Source organism: Hemiscyllium ocellatum, chromosome 6 (assembly GCF_020745735.1).
Source record: "Hemiscyllium ocellatum isolate sHemOce1 chromosome 6, sHemOce1.pat.X.cur, whole genome shotgun sequence".
Classification (NCBI taxonomy): Eukaryota; Metazoa; Chordata; class Chondrichthyes; order Orectolobiformes; family Hemiscylliidae; genus Hemiscyllium; species Hemiscyllium ocellatum.
The window spans coordinates 77,750,962-77,772,282 of NC_083406.1; the positions used below are offsets into that span (position 1 = coordinate 77,750,962).

Sequence of the window (21,321 nt, forward strand, 5' to 3'; positions counted from 1 at the left end):
GTATCTAAATTGGTGAGATAAATGAAAAGCACATTACTTCAATACAAATCCCAATCGCCCTCTTTTATACTTCCCCATCAACTTGCTGCTAGTATGATGTGTTTTATTTGTTTATGGCCTGTCTCAAGCTGGAAATCATCTTAAAAGCAAAATTTTCCATTTCCATTTCAGCTTGCGTGAGAAAGAAGACTGCGGTCAGTGTCCAATTTATCCAGCTGGAGGACACCAGCATTCGGGGAAAAAACATGGAAACAAAATCCAACCCACAAATACCATATTCCAAGGATTTAACTTAGGTAAAATTAATTCCAGTTCAGAGGTCTTCTAGAACTTCTAACAGATTGCATTCTCGTTATATACCAGTAACAATGTGTACAGTGCACAGTGAAATCAGCCAAATTCTGAAAACGAAGCAAATTGTTTGGAAGACATCTGAGCTTTCGAGTTAGTTTCATTGAAATCAATATGTCAAAGGCAACAACTAATACTGGAAATCCAACTGCAATATGTATAAGTTAGCACGTGCACAGAAATTGTTTTTTTTACATATATTATAACTATTCATCAAGAGTCATGCACTGCAAACACAATTAAAGACCATTACAAGTATACTTATATAGCATTATTACAAAGCCTACTTGTAAAGAACACTCTTTAATACTGACACTTACCCGATCACTTGTTGCTCAAAGTATTGTAAGGTCCTCTGCAGTGCCCACTGTAATGTCTGTGGCTGCATTAACAAGATAGGATAAAAATTGCATCAAATAGTTTCAGCTTAGACAGTTTAACAGATCTAAACAGCTATTGTTTCAAAAGCTAATGGGAAATTGCAACATTACACTTTTGATCAGTTATGAAACATTTTGACAATCAGAAATAAGCAGAAAATTTGGGAAAAAACACATTGTTTTAAATCATCCACTGCTTTTGTTCTGAATTATTTTCTGGGATCCTCTTCAGTACTGGATTAAGGTTTTAATTAGTAGTATTATATGTCAATAGCTAATGACTTTAACTGTAGCTAGAATCTATTTACTTGTAACAAGTAGTGATTTTTGTTCAGTGCAGAAACTTAGTCCATGCGGGTCTGAAAGTCAAGTAAATTGGAGAACTGTGTGTACTTTGTAAAATCTTTAACTTTTATAAATACTCCAGGAATGGCAGACTTGATTTCTAGTGCACTACCCCAGTGAATCGTAACACATTATTGAAAGAAATTTCAGGAACGACACCACTTAATGTGAGTCATTCCACCCTACAAGCTTCTCAAGCATGTCTCTTTTTCTCTTAACTCTGCTACACTGCTGTGAGAAGCAACTCAGTGACATAATTGCAAAGTTGCTCCAGGATCCTAAAGTCCTGAAGCTGATCTTTTTAAATTGGTGAGAGTTTTGAATGAATAAAGAAACAGGAACAATGGAGAAAGATGTACAGTCAAATGTGAAGTCAGAATTAGATACAGAGATGCTGATGGACTAGTTAAAAGAAAAAACACAAAAGGGGGAACAATAACAAAAGGGGGGGGGGAACTACTTAAAATACCTATCTTTAAAATACTTTGAGTTCAGGCAGCTGCCAGTTCAGACAGATTGTACTTCTGAGTCATGTTGGCGAATTGAAATATCATATATTCTCCATAACATTTTTTGTCCACCAGACCCCTTACACAAGTCTTCTCTGATACCATGACTAAATTGGCAGAGCCTCCACCTTGGAGTCAGAATATTATGAATTTAAAAAAAAATCACTAAAACTTCAGTACAAAAATCAAAGTTGATATTTCAGAGCAGTACTTAGGTGCCATTTTTCAGATGAGACACTATGCTTTGTTTGACCTCTCAGATGAACATAAAAGTTCTCATGACACTGTTTTGAAAAAGAGCAGGATGTTATTCATGGTGACTGGCCAACATATATCTTGTAATCGACATTACTAAAGCAGACTATCTGGTCATTATTATCTCTTGCTGTGGAAGTTTACTGTGCGAATTGACTGCCAACAATTGTTTCCTATATTTCCTGTCACAGATGAATCTTTTCATGTTAGTAACAGTAGAGATCATCACACATTTCTTGTGAACACAAAGTGCTAACTTCACACTGAAAGTACCCACCTTGTTTGGTATGAGATAGATCCAGAACAAAGTAGCATCTCAAAACTATGCACCAATGAGGTGGTCTGGGCCATCAACAGCAGCAAAACTGTATCCAACCACAACCTAATGGCCTAGCATATATCTCATTCTACCATTACCATTAAGCAAGGACATCAGCCCTGTTCAGTAAAGAGTTTAGAAGAGCATGCCAGAAGTAGCAAATCTATAGCTTCATCCATCTAAAAGACAAGGATAGCAGCTGCATGGGAACCCCCCTTAAGTTCCCCTTCAAGCCACATTCCAATGAGATTTGAAACTATGTTGCCAATTCTTCACAGTCACTGGGCCAAAATTCTAAAAGTCACTTCCTAATAACACTGTGGATGTGACTGCAGTGATTCATGATGGCTGCTCAACACCATCTTCTTAAGGGCAATTGAAAATGGGCAACAAATGCTGCCCTTTCAAGAAATGCTTAGATTAGATTAGATTACTTACAGAGTGGAAACACGCCCTTCGACCCAACAAGTCCACAACGACCTGCCGAAGTGCAACCCACGCAGACCCATTCCTACATTTCACCCCTTTACCGACCACTATTGGCAATTTAGCGTAGCCAATCCACCTAGCCTGCACATTTTTGGACTGTGGGAAGTAACCAGAGCACCCGGAGGAAACCCATGCAGACACGGGGAAAACGTGCAAACCGCACAGAGTCAGTCGCCTGAGGCAAGAATTGAACCCGGGTCTCTGGCGATGTGAGGCAACAGTGCTAACCACTGTGCTGCCCATATAAAAAGATATAAAAATAATTACAATAGTAATGAGACTTCAAAAATATTTTGTAAAGTGCTTTGAGGCATTCAGTAACCATGAAAAAGTGTGATATAATTGCAAGTCAATATTTTCTTCCTAATGCTTGACACTATGGAAAAGTCACAACCAATTATCAGTTTGGGAGCATACAATAGTTTCTTCAACAACTTTTTCTTTGTTAAATTAAGTTTGCTCCCTGTATAAATAATGAAACAACAACTAGCATACATGTAACAAAAATCAATCAGAAAATCAATTATTCAATCAGAAAAGAATGTGGTCAGTGCATTTTTGAACACTAAGAACACACCATACTATTCTTCAATAGTCTAGCAAAACTAGACAATCCAAAAGCATCATTAAAATCAGTGGGATATCCTTGTATACCTATTACTGGTTATGAGGTTGAGAGGTATGGGTGCGTGACAGGAAAATGTCTGTCCTTCCGAAAAACTCTGCTCTATCTCAGCTGGCTGAATACATGGCTTCCTCGCTGGTAGGATTGGTAACCATCCTGGACCAGCAGTCCAGTCAGTTGATGCCAACTGTGTGCTCGGACCACATTGAAAACGGTTCGGAGAAAGTTCCCTTGGCTGATTCCTGGGCTGACGAAAATCTTGAGGAAAATTTGAGCAGATTGAGCCTATACTCATCATCTTGGCATGGACTTCACACAACAGTTGCCAGGCAATTGAGGGGTGGGTGAAATGAGGTACTTGGACCTCCCAAAAGACCCTTCTCAAGCAGTCAGGAAGGGATAAGTGCCATTATGCTTGAACAGCAAAAAGAGGTATCTGCAAGCCAGTTTGGACATGTTCTTTCAGGATGCTCCAAGGGGCAGCAGCCATTTCCTAGCCACTCAACTACTACTAAAGAAATGGTATGATTTCTCTTTCCCTGTATCATGAAAACTGTAACTTTCCAAACCTCTAGTATTATTGTTTCTTCCGTTTTTTTTTCTGGTTCTGTTACATGTAATATTGTATGTGCAAAGTCATATTGACATCTCAGTGATTGACTGAGTGACGTTTTTGCAAATGTTGGTGATTTAATGTTAGGTCAATATGTAAAGATCACATAGGTATAAGGCTTAGGACCAATTGGCTTTACAGTCAACTTATTGAAACCTGTTCAGAATGTTGGACTAACCAACCTCCCTCACATCTTTCCATTGCCTTAGTATTTGTTGCTGAAAGCACAACATGCAGGCCTTCCTGTTCTGATGCATCCTCCGAATCATCTTCATCTGATGAGGACTGTGGCTCATATATCTGCAGTTGGCAAGTCCTATCCCTCTGTTGTACAAGGCTGTGAAGCTTGCAGCAGATGACTAACATCCTCAACACCCTGCAAAAAACATTCTGCAGAAGTCAACAAGAGCAGTCATTTTCTGCAATCTGATATTCTATAGTATTGTAACTTCTATGAAATCACAACCATTGTACCACGGCTGGAATTTTAAAACTTTCCGACTGGTGTTATCAGCCAGATTTTGAGTGGATAGACCTCGTCACCCAGAATACATTCCTCTAGGTGTGAGGGCCTTGAATAGCTGTGATAGCTGGGAGTTGTAATGGCAGTCTGTATCATGAGAGCTTTCTGGAAACCAAGCATATACCTAGAGGATCTATTTTCAGTCATCACAGATAGAGGGCACACTAATGGAGAGAAGTTCTTTCTTCTTTATGAAGGGTGAAGGCTGGTCCCAGGGAGCTCTTGCCATGCATGGGGTTGGTAACCACCTGCACCTGTGGGAATCCTATGATGGGGCCAAACTTCGCTGACTTCTCAGCCTGGCTGTCTGAATAAAATCACACAGTTGTTACAGTACAGCTATTCAAACCTTTGTGTCTGTGCTGGCTCTCTTAAGAAACAACTCGCACACTGCCTTTTTCCATTACCCCCTCACATTCCTCCTTTCCTGATTTTTAGGATAGTTAGTCATTTTAATTTACATTTTCAACTCAGATGACCATTCTGCTTATTGTCTCTGTGCCAATCAAAAAACAAGCCATCCAACTTTTTCTAGTAGCTTGTTCATATCCCTAGAGGAGTATGGGACTTCAGATGTCTATACAGACTCCTTTTAAATGAATGGAGAGTTTCTGCCTCCAATAACTGTTCAGATAGTGAGTTGCTGTTCCATACCATTCTCTGGGTGAAAAATATTTTCACACCTCCTCTCTAATTCCTCTTCCAATCAGCTTAAAAATATGCACCCACGGCACTGATCACTCTTGTTAAACTAAATATGTTCTATGTGTCATAGAAACACAAACATAGAAATTAAGATCAGGATTAAGCCATTCACCCCTTCAAACCTGTTCTGCCTTTCAATGTGATCATGGTTGATCATCCAACTCCGCACAATTTTCTCATTTTTTCACCATTCTCTTTACTCCTTTTAGCCCTAAGAACTTTCTCACTCTCTTGAAGACATGCAACATTTTGGCCTCAAAACACATTTTGTGGCAGAGACCTTCACAGGCTTATCATTCTTAGGTGAAGACATTTTTCTCTCATCTCAGTTTTGCTTAGACTGTGACTCATAGTTCTGGAGTCTCCAGTCATTGAGGAACATCCTTCTCACATTAACCCAGTCTAGTCCTGTTAGAATTTTATAGCTTTCCAAGATATTCCCCCCTTATTCTTTGAAATTACAATGAACACAAATCCATTCTTTCTTCACACATCAGTCCTGCCATCACAGGAATCAGTTGTAAACCTTTATTACATTTCCTCCATAGCCAGAACATCCTTCCTTAGATGAGGGGGAAAACTGCGTACAATATCCCACGTGTGATCTCACAAAGGTCCTGTGCAATTGCAGCCAGACATTCCTACTTTTGTATTCAAATCCTCTTCCTCTAAAGGTTATGGACTCCCAACATTTTCATCTCCCACTGTAAAGCTAACTGGTCTAGAATTCCTTCCAATCTCTCCACCTTTTTTAAAAGTGGGGTTATATTAGCTACTCTCCAATCCATAGAGTCATGAAAGATGACCACCAATACATCCACTGTTTCTAGGGCCACTTCCATAAATTCTCTGGGATGTAGATTATCAGGCCCACACGATTTATTAACCTTTAATCCCATCAATTTCTCCAACACCATTTCAATATGATGTTGATTTCCTTCAGTCCCTCCATCTCATTCAACCCTTCATTCCCTAATAATTTTGAGACATTATTGGTTTCCTGCTTTGTGAAGACAGAACCAAACTATATATTTAATTGGTCTGCCATTTCTTTATTCCCCATTACAAGTTTCCTTGTTTCTGATTCAAAGGGACCTACATTTGTCTTCATTAATGTTTTTCTCTTCACATACGGAGAGTTTTTACAATCAGTTTTTAAGTTCCCCACAAACTTACTCCTGTATTCAATATTCCCCCTCTTAATCGATCCCATTGTCCTCCAGTGCTGAAATCTAAACTGCTCCCAAAGCTCAGGTCTTTTTTTTTAAAAGTCAATTTGTATGTCCCTTCTTGGGATTTAATACTAGTTCCAATTTCCCTTGTTAACTGCAGTTGCCTACCTTTCCTGCTTTATTTTTGGCTCAAACAGTAATTAGTAGTTGTTGCAGCCCTTCATGTGCTCTGAAAATGTTTGCCTTTTCCTATCCACTATCAGACCTTTAAGTATAATTCCCCAATTTATCATAGACAGTTGCATTTCATGTCTTAGCAATTTATTTTTTTTAATAGTAGAGAGGTATAGCTACAGGGTGATAAATGATAAACATCCAGGGAATTTAATATTTAGGACAAATAGGTAAAGGAGGCAGGGTAGCATTGTAGCTAAAGAAATAATCAATGCAATAATGATGAAGAAATATTAGCTCAGAAAATCAAATGTGAAATGTGTATGATTGAGATTAAGAAACATCAAGGGGCATAAAATGTTAATGGGAGTTGTCTTTAAGTACCCAAACATAATGGAGATGTAAAGAAAAGCACCAAACAGCAGGTTAGAAATGCATGCAAACACAGGAGACTTCAACCCACATAAACATTGGACAAACCAAACTAGCAAAATGTCAGTGGAGGCAGATTTCCTGGAGAATGCGCATAATGTTTTTTTTTATATATCACTATTAGAGAATGTTTGTGGAGAATATACCTATCAAAGCCTTTATCCTCATGTTGTACGTGAAGAGAAAAAGATTAGTGACTTAAATTTGTCTTCACTAAAGTCAGAAATAGGGGATGTCATGATGGGAAAACAAAGGCAGCAAGCCTATTAAATACATATTTTGGTTCTCTCTTCACAAAGGAGCCACAAATAACATCCGAAAAAGGTTGAGGAATGCAGGAATTAGGAAGATAGAGGAATTGAAGAAAAATCAGTTTTAGTAGGGAAAAGGTGTTGGGGGAAAATTGATGGGATTAATGGCTGATAGATCCACATCACCCAATAATCTACATCCCAGAGAATTTAAGAAAGTGGTCCGAGAAATATTAGATATGTTGGTCATCATCTTTCAAAACTGAATTGAACTGAATTTATTGTCACGTGTACAGAGGCACAGTGAAAAGCTTTGTCTTGTGAGCAACACAGGCAGATCACAGTTAAGTAGCATAGGTAGTTCATCCATCCAAGTAGCATCCATCCAAGTAGTATAGACTCTGGAGCAGTTCCATTGGATTGAAGTTGAGAGTTAGTCTGATATCAGTATTGGGAAAAATATTGTGTCTATTACAAAAGAGTTAACGGCAGAACATTCAAAAAGCAGTGACAGGATTGTTCGGAGTCAACATGAAATCTTTCCAAGAGAAATCATGCTTAACAAATAGAGGAGATTTTGAGAGGCTGTGACTAGTAGAACTGAACAGGGGATTCGGTTTACTTGAACTTTCAGAAATAAGGTCCCACATAAAAGACTAGCATGTTAAATTAAAGCGCATGAGATTGGGGTAGAATACTGATGTGAACAGAGAGGTGGTTGGCAGTCAAGAAATAAAAGTGTGGAAATAAATGTCTTTTTCTGAGTGGCAGCCAATGACTAATGGGATACTCCAGGTCAGTGCTTGGACCATAGCTATTCGCAATATATATATTCATGATTTAGATGAGGGAACTAAATGTAATGTTTCCAAATTGAAAGTTCATTTCCCACCCACCACCTTCTCCATTTCCTCAACTAGCATCAAATCCCAGTCTGTGTGTGTTAGGTGTGGAGCGCCAGAGGCAATGGGCCTGGAAGCACAGACAACCTAATTAGGCAGGTTGGTGGCATTTCAGAATTCAATCACCATCGTTTCTCTGACTGAATTAAGCTCTCGACTGGAGATCTTAATTACTTATATTTTTTTCTCATTTTTGCTTTGGAATTGTGAGTTAAAGGTAAACTTTGAGGTAGCAGCTGGTTTTGGAATGGAATAGAAAATCAATCAAACAAACAAACTGACATTGGTTTCTGGGGAGCGGCCTGGAGAGAGAGTTGCAGGTCTATTGCTGCTTCCAGAACATTACAGAAATACATTACTCAAAAGACTGGCAGTTGGATGGATGTTAAATGCGTTCATCAAGGGTGGAACTGTGCTTGCCAACTAATCACAGAAAACGAAAGGGAAACCATAGTGCAAATTGATTTCATCTGGGTTCTGGGCAAATAGTAGTGCGTGTGGAAGCTGCTGGACTGGAAGCTGTTTGGAGTTTTCTTCTATTTTGTTTCATACCCAATTAAAGGATTCTTGAAAGCGGAGGAAAGAACACCAATCTGTAAAACATAAGTAATAACCACTGAGCATGGTGAATCAGTGGTAAGCACTGCTGCCTCACAGCACCAGGGTCCCAAGTTTGATTCCAGCCTCGGGTGACTGAGTAGAGTTTGCATCTTCTCCCTGGGTCTGTGGATTTCATCCGGGTGCTCCAGTTTCCTCCTACAATCCAAAGATATCCAGGTTAGGTGAATTGGCCATGCTAAATTGCCCACAGTGTTCAGGGATGTATTGGCTAGGTGAATTAGTCAGGGGTAAATGTAGAATAATGGGTCTGGGTGGGATACTGTTCAGAGGGCTGGTGTGGACTTGTTGGGCTGAAGGGTCTCTTTCCACACTGTATGGATTCGTTGATTTTAAGAAAAGTTTTCAACAGTCTGTGGAGGTTGTTTGCACGAATCAGTGACTCCAGAGTTCAAGCGAGATTAAATTCCATATGCCTTGAATACAAAACATTATTGTAGGATTTCTGAAGGTCTAGTGCCCATCATAAAACCATTGAACTGGCAAATTACAGTTCTTTATTTTTATTTTATCCTTGAACTGTGTTTATCAGTCTGTTCATTGTGTGTGAGTGGGTATGGTACTTAAAGAAGTTTAGACTTAGATCATATTTATTAAGTAACAAAAAAGAAATTGCTAGTGAAACTCAGTAAGTCTGGCAGCACCTGTGAAGAGAGCGGAGCTAACATTGCCAATCCAATGAGTCTTTATCATAATTGTTAGCAGCTGAAATATTAGTGTTTACACTGACTATGAAATTGGGGGAGGAGTGAAAAGGTGAGCAGATAGGTAGAGTTGGAACCCAAAGTAAGTGAGAGGAAAGAGAGTGCATGCAAGAGCACTAGAGAGTGAGAAAGAAATGCATGCAAGAGGAGAGAGAGAAGACAGAGACAGAGAAAGAGAGAGCGAGCAAGCGTGAGAAAGAGAGAACATAAGCAAGAGAGAAAGAAAGAAGACAGCGAGTGACAGAAAGTGAGCGAGAGTGGAAGAAAGGGAGAAAGGAGAGCGTGCATGAAGAAAAAGAAAGAATGCGAGAGCATGCTCGAAGAGAGGAGAGCATGAATGAAAGAGAGAAGAGGGCGCAAGAGAGAAAAAAAGACAAAAAGGGAGAAAGGAGAGACAGAGAGAGAAGAGAGAGACTGGGAGGAGAGACCAAGCAACAGTGGGGAGAGAGAGAGAGAGAGAGAGCAGAGAGAGAGGAGGCAAGAGAAGAGAGTGAGAGAGGCAGATTGATTGAGAAGATATGAAAAGGACTGGTAAACAAGGACATTAAGCCAGGACAGAAGAAAAGATAGTAAGTCATTATAAGAGCTAACAGTAGGATGGAATGGACGAGCTGTCCTGAAAGCAACCCATTTAATATGATAATACCTCAGAGTAGCTGAGAATGGGTGATTGTGCTAATGACAACGATTGTCATAACAGGATCTGGTGTGGGATGGGTCAAAAACATGGTAGGATGGGACCAGCCTCCATGGTCATTGAACTCAGGATGCTGTTTTATTATGGTTGTTATGTCGGGTACCTTGTTATAGATTTACATGTTTTGCTGAAGTTTAATTAATAATAAAACTTGAAGTTTATTTGTTTAAATATAAATTTGGTGGCTGTTAGCTAAAAAGCCTGATTTGGAACAATTTGGTAATTTTGAGAGTAACTGAATGCTTTAATTTTACTGTTTTGTGAATCCAGGAACAAGGAAGCTGATTTGGTTTAGCCTGCTGTCCCCATGTCAGACCAACAGGAAGGCCCACACTCATGTATCCATCCACTACCAATCGAGGGTCTTGTGTGGTCAATTAATTACCACTTAATGATCAAGGACATATTCTGCTCAAGGTTGCAATTAAGTCCAAGTGAGATGAATCAGAATCTTTTTAGATTAGATTACTTACACAGTGTGAAAACAGGCCCTTCGGCTCAACAAGTCCACACCAACCCGCCAAAGCACAACCCACCCAGGCCAACTCCCCGACATTTACTCCTTCACCTAACACTATGGGCAATTAATCTAATCTGCACATTTTTGGACTGTGGGAGGAAACCCGCACAGACACAGGGAGAATGTGCAAACTCCACACAGACAGTCGCCCGAGGCGGGAATTGAACCCTGGTCTCTGGCGCTGTGAGGCAGCAGTGCTAACCACTCTGCCACTGTGCCCTCCTGTTAACCAATTTTGCATAATCCAAAGACTCATCAATATTCTTTGGATCTTTGAGTAAGTTTATGTTTAAACAAATTATTTGTTCCTGACTAAAGAAATAGATTTTAAGTTGCAAATTAATGTTTATTGAACAGAAATATTTTATCACTTCTGAAAATTGCCACTACTTTGCTTAAAACATGTTAAATAAAGTCTCCTTAGAGGTTCATTGACATCCGAAAGTGCAGATAAGCAAAGTCACCATACCACTTACTAATGCCATAAACATGCAGCAAACAAATGAACAACATGTTCCAACTCAGTCTGTTTTAAATTATAAAACTCTGCAAATTCAAACTAGTCAGTGGCATTCAGCATATTTCAACTGTCCTTAATGCATTGACAACCATTTCTGTATGTCTGATATCCCCTTCAAAAGGAATGATGTGGGGTCTTCAGTTGTATAAAAATACAGCAAACAGACATACATGTAATACGAACACTTTTCCTAATTGGTATGATATTGTCATTAAAGAAAAATAACAGATTTGTACAGCACTTTTCACAAACCCAGAACATCTTAAAACTACATTAGAGTTGATGAAACACTTCTGAAGTTTAGTCACTGTTTAAAGTATGAGATGTGGCAGATAATTTGTACATTACAAATCCCACAAACACAATGCAAGAATACAAAAAAAAAGCAGGAATAGACCATATGGGCTATCAAACCTGCTTCACACATCAATACGATCATGGCTGATTTTGGGCTTTAACTCTATTACCACATCCCATATTCCTCAAATCTCGGAGACCAATTGCCTCTCATGTTAATATAGTCATTTCTGTAAATTTCCAGATAAATGAATGAACACATTGCCACTCCAGACCTTTTTTTGTGAGAGAGCTCCACATTTCTGAGAGGAGCTTCAGATCAGAGATCCCTAAGAAATGAGGAGCAATACTTCCATTTTGAGAGGTCTCTTGTAGTGTAAAACTGTTGGGGCATGATAACCATGCCCCCTTTCTGCCATATTCTGCACTTTAAAGATCCAGAATCACAGACAAACACTTTGACAGCTGCTGAAAAGTGGCAAGCACGCAAGTCAGGATGCCAGACAGGTTGGGTGTCGCATAGGTAGGGAAAGAGGTTTAGCTGAGGAGGGTGCAGGATGCTCAGGGTAGGTGCCTGGTAAGTCAGGTACCAGGTAAGTATTACAGTGCTTAGGGTAGGTCAGAGTGGGACCATTGCAAAAGCTGATATGACAACCATCTCATAGAATCAAGATTAGAGTGGTGCTGGAAAAGCACAGCAGATCAGGCAGCATCCGAAGAGCTGGAAACATTGATGTTGCAGGCAGGAGCCCTTCATCAGGAATAGTTTTGATGAAGAGCTCTTGCCCGAAACGTCAATTTTTCCTGTTCCTCGGATGCTGCCTGACCTGCTGTGCTATTCCAGCACCACTCTAATCTTGACTCTAATCTCCAGCATCTGTAGTCCCCACTTTTGCCTAGTTGATTTTAACCATCTCATAGAAACCAGTTTTTAAAGAAGGAACAATTAGGAAAACATTTTGAGTAGCAGCCTGAAGGCATTCAATCCGATTGAATAATTTGTCATTTATTTTACAGTGAGTAATACAGTAAAATACAGAAAAAAGCTTCAATTCTTACCACAATCTAGCTCCACACTGAATAGCTTAAGAATTAAGCATAAGATATAGGTGGCTACAATGATTTGCAGAACAAACTTAGTTACAGATGCTCAACTATATCTTTAACTAAAGCAAACCAGAAACAGACTGTTGCAAGTATTAGGTCACTGTAAATTCATTGCCAAAAATATCTAACCTCCATTTTCTGGAGAGAATAAGAATAAATCATTTGGCTTGCAAGATTACCAGCTTGACAAGAACATGGTGACTTTGTTAAACTCAAAGTATATGCCTTCTCTTTTTGCAATTACCTTTTTGTGCTACAACACTGGTATACTGGCATTTATGCGACAATGTAGGAAATCGCCTAGGTACGTCATGTAAAAGCAAAGCAGGACAAATCCAACCTAATCAAATCACTACCCAGTCTATTCTCAATCACCAGTAAAATGATGAAAGATGTCATCAACAATTCCATGAAGAAACATATACTTGGCAAGTGCCCTGATTCTGTAGGGTAGTGGTTATCACATTCACCCGTCATGCGAGAGGCCCCTGGTTATGTTCCCCCATTATCTGGGCAAGGCATGTTGTTTCCTTTCCTAATAGAAGTGAATTGAGCTCATTATTAGCAGCTCCCTGCCAATATTGTGGTTAGTATACCTGCTTTTTGCACGAGTGATCAGGGTTCAATTCCCTGCCAGGGAGTACGTGCTATATCTGAGCTGGATAGTGCACAAGTAAGGATATGCTTTTTATAGAGGGGTGACATGGTGGTTCAGTGGTTAGTACTGCTGCTTCACAACACCTGGGACCTGGGTTCAATTCCATCCCGGGCAACTGGCTGTGTGGAATTTGCACATTCTCCCAGTGTCTACATGTGTTTCCTCCCACAGTCTTAAGTTTAGGTTAAGTAATTGGCCATGCTAAATTGCCCATAGAGTTCAGGCTAGGTGGATTAGCCATGGGAAATGCAGGATTACAAAGTTAGAGTAGGAAGTGGGTCTGGGTGGGATGATCTTCAGAGGGTCAGTGTGGAGTTGATGGGCCAAATGGCCTGCTTCCACACTGCATAGATTCTATGAATAACCTGCTCACTGACCAGTTTAGGTTCTGTCAGGGCCACTCAGATCCAGACTTCATCACAACCTTGATTCATGCATGGCCAAAAGAGCTGAATTCCAGTGGTGAGGAAAGAGTGACTGCCTTTATATCAAGGCTGCATTTAACCAAAGGAGCTTGAGCAAAGCTAGAGAGTGAATGTAAATGGAAGGGAAAGACTCTCCACTAGTTGGAATCATACCTGGCACACAGGAAGATGGTTATGGTCGTTTGAGGTCAATCATCTCAGCTCCATCACATCTCTGCAGTAATTACTCAGGGTAGTGTCCTGGGCAGTAAAAAGTGAGGTCTGCAGATGCTGGAGATCAGAGCTGAAAATGTGTTGCTGGTTAAAGCACAGCAGGTCAGGGAGCATCCAAGGAACAGGAAATTCGACGTTTCGGGCCAGAGCCCTTCATCAGGAATGATTCATTCCTGATGAAGGGCTCTGGCCCAAAACGTCGAATTTCCTGTTCCTTGGATGCTGCCTGACCTGCTGTGCTTTAACCAGCAACACATTTTCAGTAGTGTCCTGGGCCCAAACATCTTTAGCTGCTTCATCAATGACTTCCCTCTTCATCATAAGGCCAGATGTGGGGATATACACTGATGACTGCACAATGTTCAGCACCTTTGTGACTCCTCAGATACTTAAGCTGACCATGTCTAAATGCAACAAGACCTGGACAATGTTGAGGGTTGGACTGATAAGTGGCAAGTAACACTGTCTGGCACTTGTGTGGCATAAATGAACATCTGCAATAAGAGATAGAGACAGAGACAATCTAATCACCATTCCTTGACATTCAACGGTGTTACCATCAATGAATTCCCACTATCCATAACTGGGGATTACCAGAAACTGACCTGGACTAGCCATGTAAATACAGTGGCTACAAGAGCAGGTCAGAGTCTAGGAATATCACAGTGAGTAACTCACCTCCCAACTCCCCGAAGCTTGTCCATCATCCAGAAGGCACAAGTCAGGAAGGTGATCAAACACTCCCCACTTGCCTGAATGACTGCAGCTCCAACAACACTCGATCTAATTTCCACAAACCTTCAAGGTTATTTTATTGTTGATGGTGGCAAAATTATTGTTTGCTGAGGTTTCTGAGATGTCATTGTCTGAAAAAAAAACACAATCTCAAGTTGGAGGGACTCTGCAGGTAAACTAAAAACAAATTAATCCAAGTGTAATATGAACATCACAATTTTTTCATCATCAGGATGTTTTTCTCCATTCTTCTTTTCATCTACCAATTATTTCCCAGATAGACTTGAATAGTTTATTCATCATCACTGCAAAATATGAATTTCTTCATTGGACCTAAAAGTCCTATATTTTTCCAAGCAAGTTTACAAATGAGAAGGAGGTAAAGCACAAGAGAATTAGAATTTCAGTTTGTTGTGGTTCTGTTCGCCAAGCTGGGAGTTTTTGTTGCAAACGTTTCGTCCCCTTTCTAGGTGACATCCTCACTTCTTGGGAGCCTCCTGTGAAGCGCTTCTGTGCTGATTCCTCCGGCATTTATAGTGGTTTGAATCTGCCGCTTCCGGTTGTCAGTTGCTGTCCACTGTAGTGGCCAGTATATAGGGTCTAGGTCGATGTGTCTGTTGATAGAATTTGTAGATGAGTGCCATGCCTCTAGGAATTCCCTGGCTGTTCTCTGTTTGGCTTGCCCTATAATAGTGGCGTTGTCCCAATCGAATTCATGTTGTTTGTCATCTGGGTGTATGGCTACTAAGGATAGCTGGTCGTGTCGTTTCGTGGCTAGTTGGTGTTCATGGATGCGGGTTGTTAGCTGTCTTCCTGTTTGTCCTATGTAGTGTTTTGTGCAGTCCTTGCATGGGATTTTGTACACTATATTGGTTTTGCTCATGCTGGGTATCGGGTCCTTTGTCCTGGTGAGTTGTTGTCGGAGCGTGGCTGTTGGTTTGTGTGCTGTTACGAGTTTGTTGGATTGGTTTTCCTGGGTTTTTGATATTTAAAGGCCTTGAAAATGGTCTCTTGAAATCACTACTTCATTGATCAGTCTTTATCACTTTTGGTTCTCAACTGGTGTTGCAGCCCAACTGCCAGCTGTTGTGAAAAGCTGGCATCCCACTTTCCCTCAGAAAGCAAACACATTGGCAAAGATAATGGTGTACATACATCCTTTGTTTCTTCAAAACAAGCTGGGAATATTGTTGGAGATGGTTGCCTTTGGCGGCGGAGGAGGAGGAGGAGGAGGTGGAAAATATAAAGAGTTGATGTAAGCAGATTATTGGAAAAATGAAGTTGGGGGGAGCTATAATATATACTGTAGTAGTTGGCAGATTTTGAATTCTGGAAGAGTCAAATGATGACGGGAGAACAACGTCAATTGTCAGAACTAATAATCAAGTTCACTAATATCCTCTGGGGAAGGAAACAGGCCATCCTTATCTGGTCTAGCCTATTTGTGATTTGAGACTAATAGCATTATAACTGACCATTAACTGCTCAATGGATAGTCAAGGATGGACAATAAATGCTGGTCTAGCCAGTGACACTCATCTTGTGAATGAATAAAAACAACTTCACGCAAATGTCTGCTTCTCTACCACACATTAAAACATCAGAATTTGTAAACAGATTTAATATGACATCTTTTGTCAGCTGGATTAAAAATAAATAATGATTGTACTTCTTCACATAAACCTACACAGGTTATCAAAGTACATAACTCTAACACAATTTAAACTCCTTCGCAAAACGCCTACACGTTTTAACAAAAATCTGGATTCAAAATTTACAAAAGAATATTCTGACAAGTAGTTAATGCTGTCAGACAATTATCTTTTACAGAATCAAGGCAAAGTATCCCCCAACCCCTCCCTAACAACCACATAATCTTAATGACATATATTGTTTGGAATCCTGTACTGTCTCCTGTGGCATGGTTGATAGCAGACAAGACTCAGTTAGAAGGTGGAGGCAGATGGAAACCTGATACCTCCTGCTTCCATCCTGAATAAATCCATGATGGGAGGTCCTGCATATGGCCATCCTGCTCACTGCCTACCTAAGCATTTAATGCCACTGATACTATTTCATTCATAATGTATTCTAGAAATGTTCTAAATAGATGATATTATGTTAAAAGGTTCAGAGTGTCCTAGCTTCAATTTTCCTACTTTATTGAATACAAGTGTTATCTGCTAAGACCTCATCAGAATCTAGAACATTCTAGAAGATTACAATCAATGTATCCACTGTCTCTGCAGCCATTTCTTTAAGATCCTATGCCTTGAGATCCAGGGGACTTTTAATAGTTTTATCAGCACCCTTTCCCTGGTGATGGAAAAACTCTTAAAACAGTTTTTTATTCTTAATTTTCAAAGATTCTTGGGATTTTTTTATCTTCCACAGTGAAGGGGGAAAGATTTGGATTTTCACCACAATTGAGAGCCTCTGTGTTGTGACAAAAATAGCAAACATAGCAGAAATTCAGAAATCCCACACTCTGACACAGCACTGACTATTTTCACACACAGGTTAGTTGTAGTTTGCTCATGCCAATTTTATGAATACACACAGATATCAGTAGCTTCTTCCACTCCTGTAACCCGGTACCCGAAGTGCACAGATTAGACCTTGCAAGAGCATTTGAATGTTTTCTTCATTTCAATATCAAGGGCATTCTTTTGAAGAGGTAAAATAATCTCCTATGGATGTGGAATTGGAACTGTAAAAATGGTCACAGCTTTTATAAAATGTGTATCAACTTTTGATGGTTCCAATGATCTTCAGAATTTCAAAAGTATCAAGAGGTTCTTTCCAGTAGAATACAAAGCGTCTATCAAAGAAAGCGATCAAAGTATTTAAAAAGTCCTGCCCTTTAAATCTTTGAAGAAAATTGCAGTGCTTTTTCACTCTCTCACTTCAAGCGAGCCTGAGCATTCCCATCACTTGCATAATGTTGAATGAGTGATCTCAAAACCATTTGTTAATAAAGTAGAGAGTGTGATTAACACCCACGGTGATTAAATGACCATAAGATAACATAGGAGCAGAAGTGGGCCATTCAACTCATTTAATTTTCTAAGTAGATTCAAATAATGTATGGTTAATCCAAAAATCCTCAACTCCACTTTCCTGGTTTTTTTCCTTAACTCCCTCGATTCCCTTACAGATTAGAAATCTATCTCAGCTTTGAATATATTTAACAACTCAGCTTCTATATTTATCTCTGGTAAAGAAATATACAGATTCACTACAATCCAAGGGAAGAAATTTCTCTATGTCTATTTTAAATGGATGACCTCTTATTTACAGATTGTGATCTCTGGTCCTAGACATTCTCTCAAGGAGAAACAACCTCTCAGCTGCTAGATGAGTGTGGCAGGTGGAAAGGGAAACAAAAGGGAAAGCCGAATTGACATTGTCCTCACCAAACTACCTGTTATAGATACATCTACTGGAGAGGATTGGTAGGACTGATCACTTCACAGTCATTTTCAATACAAACTCCCATCTTCATAATGAAGATGACCTCCATGTTGTATGGCAAGACCACCGCACTAAATGGACGAGATTTTGAAAATCTGGCAAATCAAAACTGGGCATCCATGAGGCACTATGTGCCAAGAATGATAGCAGAATGGTATTCAACCACAATATGGTTGTGTGCATCAAGTCAAGTTAGAACACAAGACCACTTGCATATCAAACAGCAGAGGCAACATGGAAATACAGGATTAAGTTATTCCATAATCAACAAATCAGATCTAAGCACCAAAAACCTACTACTATTTTCAGTTGTGAATGGTACTGGATAATTACGCAGCTAATAGGAATTGGAGGCACCACAAAAAGACCCGATGGACTTCATCTTAGGATGTTAAAAGAAGTTGGCCTTGAAATAGTTGATGCATTGGTTTTAATTTTCCAATACTTAAAGTCAGAGAAAAGTCCTTTAGAATGGAAAATAGCTAATGTACCTCTTATTGAAAGGAAGGAAGTAGTAAGCAGGAAAGTACAAGCTGGTTAGCTTAACATCTGTCATAGGGAAAATGCCAGAAGTTATTACTGAAAACATTATACTAGGACATTTGGATCAGTTCAATGTAATCAGACATAGCAAACATGGTTATGTCAAAGGGAAATCATGTTTAACTAATTTATTGGGTGGCAGTGGCAGGCACTGCTGCCTCACAGTGCCAGAGACCCAGGTTCCATTCCACCTTTGGGCAACTATCTGTGTGGCATTTGTACATTCTCCCAGTCTGTGCAAGTTTCCTCCGCATGTTCAGTTTCCTCCTATGATCCAAAGGCGAGTCCCTCCCATTGACCAACTAGGTTATACCCTCTGCCTTTCTTCATCTATTCCCACATCACCACCCTGCCCACACCACCCATTTTCTGCACTTCCCCTTACACCCACCCCTAGTCTTGAAGAAGGGTTACACCTGAAACATCAACTTCTCCACCTCCTGATGCTGCCTGGCTTGCTGTGTGTTTCCAGCCTCCTGTCTGTCTAGACAGGATGTCACAAGCAGTGTTGCAAGGGTGGGTGCTCGTGACTCAACTCTTTGTAGAATTATTTGTATAAAAGGGATCAAAGATAAGGTAGCTCCATTTACTGATGAACAAAGTTATGTAGGAAAGTAAGCTTTGAAGAGAACATTAGGACTCCACAAAAGAGGAAGTGAACCAGCAAATATCTGACAAATAGAATACAATATGGAAAAGTGAGAAAGTGTCCATTTTTACAATTAGTAAATAAAAGCTTATCACCTAAGTAAAGCTATTTATCAGAGCTTTGAGATGCAGAGACATCTGGCTGACCTATGAATCACAAGGTTGGCACTTAGGCACAACAAGTAATTAGGAAATAGAATGTTATGTTATATTGCAAGTTGAGTTGAATGCAAGAGTAGGGAGATCATGCTTCAGTTGGTGAGACCGCATTCAGAGTATAGTACAAGTCCTGGACATTGTACTTTGGAAAGGTTCGGGAACGTGTTGGAAGCAATGCAGAGAAGTTTTATTAAACTAATACCTGGAATGAGTAGATTACCTGATGAAGAATCAAAGGTCATAGAGTCGCACAGACAGAGATGTTCAGCATGGAAACAAACCCTTTGGTCCTATGTGTCCGTGATATCCAGATATCTTAAATTAATCTAGTTCCATTTGCTACCATTTTGCCATATTCCTCTAAATCCTTCCTATTCATATACCCATCCAGATGCCTCTTAAATGTTGCAATTGTATCAGCCTCCAGTACTTCACCTGGCAGCTCATTCCATACAAGCACCATCCTCGGCATGAAAACATTGCCCCTTAGGTCAGTTTTAAACCTTTCCCCTCTCACCTTAAACTTATGCCCTCTGGTTCTGGATTTCACTACCCTGGGGAAAAGACCTTGACTATTCATTCTATCCACCTTCCTCATGGTTTTATCAACCGCTAAGGCCACCCCTCAGTCTCCGACACTCCAGGGAAATTAGCCCCAGCCTATTCAGTCGCTCTCTATAATTTCAATCCTCTAACCCTGACAACATGCTTGTCAATCTTTTCTGGTCCTTTCAAGTTTAACAATATTTTTCCAACAGCTAGGGTACCAGAATTGGCCTAAAGTGGCCTAACTAATGTCCTGTACAGCTGCAACATGACCTCCCAACTCCCTACACTCAAAACTCTGACCAATAAAGCTTACTAAACTCCTTCTTCCCTACTCTTTCTACCTGTGACTCCACTTCCAAGGAAATATGAAACTGCACTTCATGGTCCTTTTGTTCAAAAACACTCCCCAGGAACTTGCCATTAATGTACAAGTCCTACCCTGATTTGCATTTCCAAAATATAACATTTCACATTTATATAGATTAATCTCAATCTGCCATGCCTCAGCCCATTGGCTCATCTGATCAAGGTGCCGTAGCACTCTGAGGTAACCTTTGCTGTCCATGACACAATCAATTTTAGTATCATCTGCAAATTTACTAACCATACCTCCTATATTCACATCCAAATAATTTATATAAATGACAAAAAGCAGTGGACCCAGCAGCTGCTGACACTGCTGGTCACAGATTGTGTCTGAAAACCAACTCTCTACCATCCTCTCTCTCACCTTCTAGCCAATTTTGTATCCAAATGGATAGTTCTCCCTGTATCCCATGTGACCCAACCTTGTTAACCATGTGGAACCTTGAACATCCGACTGAACTTCCTATGACAACATCCACTGGTCTGCCCTCATCAATCTTCTTCAGCATTTCTTAAAAAAAACTCAGTCAAGTTCATGAGACCCTATTTCCCACACACAAAGCCATGTTGACTATCCCTAATCAGTCCTTGCCTCTCTGAATACATGAAATCCTGTGCCTCAGAATCCCAAAAATTTGCCAACCATTGATGTCAGGCTCACCAATCTAAAGTTCCCTGCTTTTCCTCACCATCACTCTTAAATAATGGCACAATGCTTGCCAACCTCCAGTTTTCTGGCATCTCATCCATGGCTATTGACAGTACAAATATCTCAGCATGAGGCCCAGAAATCATTTCCCTATCTTCCCAGAGAACTCGGGCACACCTGATTTGTGCCTGGGGATTTATCCACTTTTATGCATTTTAAGATGTCCAGCACCTCCACCTCTCTGATGCGAATACTTTTCAAGACATCACTATTTATTTCTCAAGTTCTCTAGCTTCCATATCCTTTCCACAGTAAATAACAGATGCAAAATATTTGTTTAGTTTCTCACCCATCTCCTGCAGTTCCACATTTAGGCGGCCTTGCTGATCTTGAA

At 40.0% G+C, this 21,321-nt stretch overlaps 1 protein-coding gene across 3 annotated transcripts in view; it reads right to left on the minus strand.

The window, feature by feature from the left end:
• Nucleotides 1-21,321, minus strand: part of gucy1a2 (guanylate cyclase 1, soluble, alpha 2) — a 255,242-nt gene that overhangs the window by 190,403 nt on the left and 43,518 nt on the right. For 2 of the 3 annotated variants that reach the window (XM_060826683.1, XM_060826681.1), the window contains exon 2: nt 672-733. In XM_060826683.1, coding sequence (XP_060682666.1) covers nt 672-733 — 62 coding nt within the window. The remainder of the gene's footprint in view (nt 1-671; nt 734-21,321) is intronic. The other variant, XM_060826682.1, reaches the window with a different exon arrangement.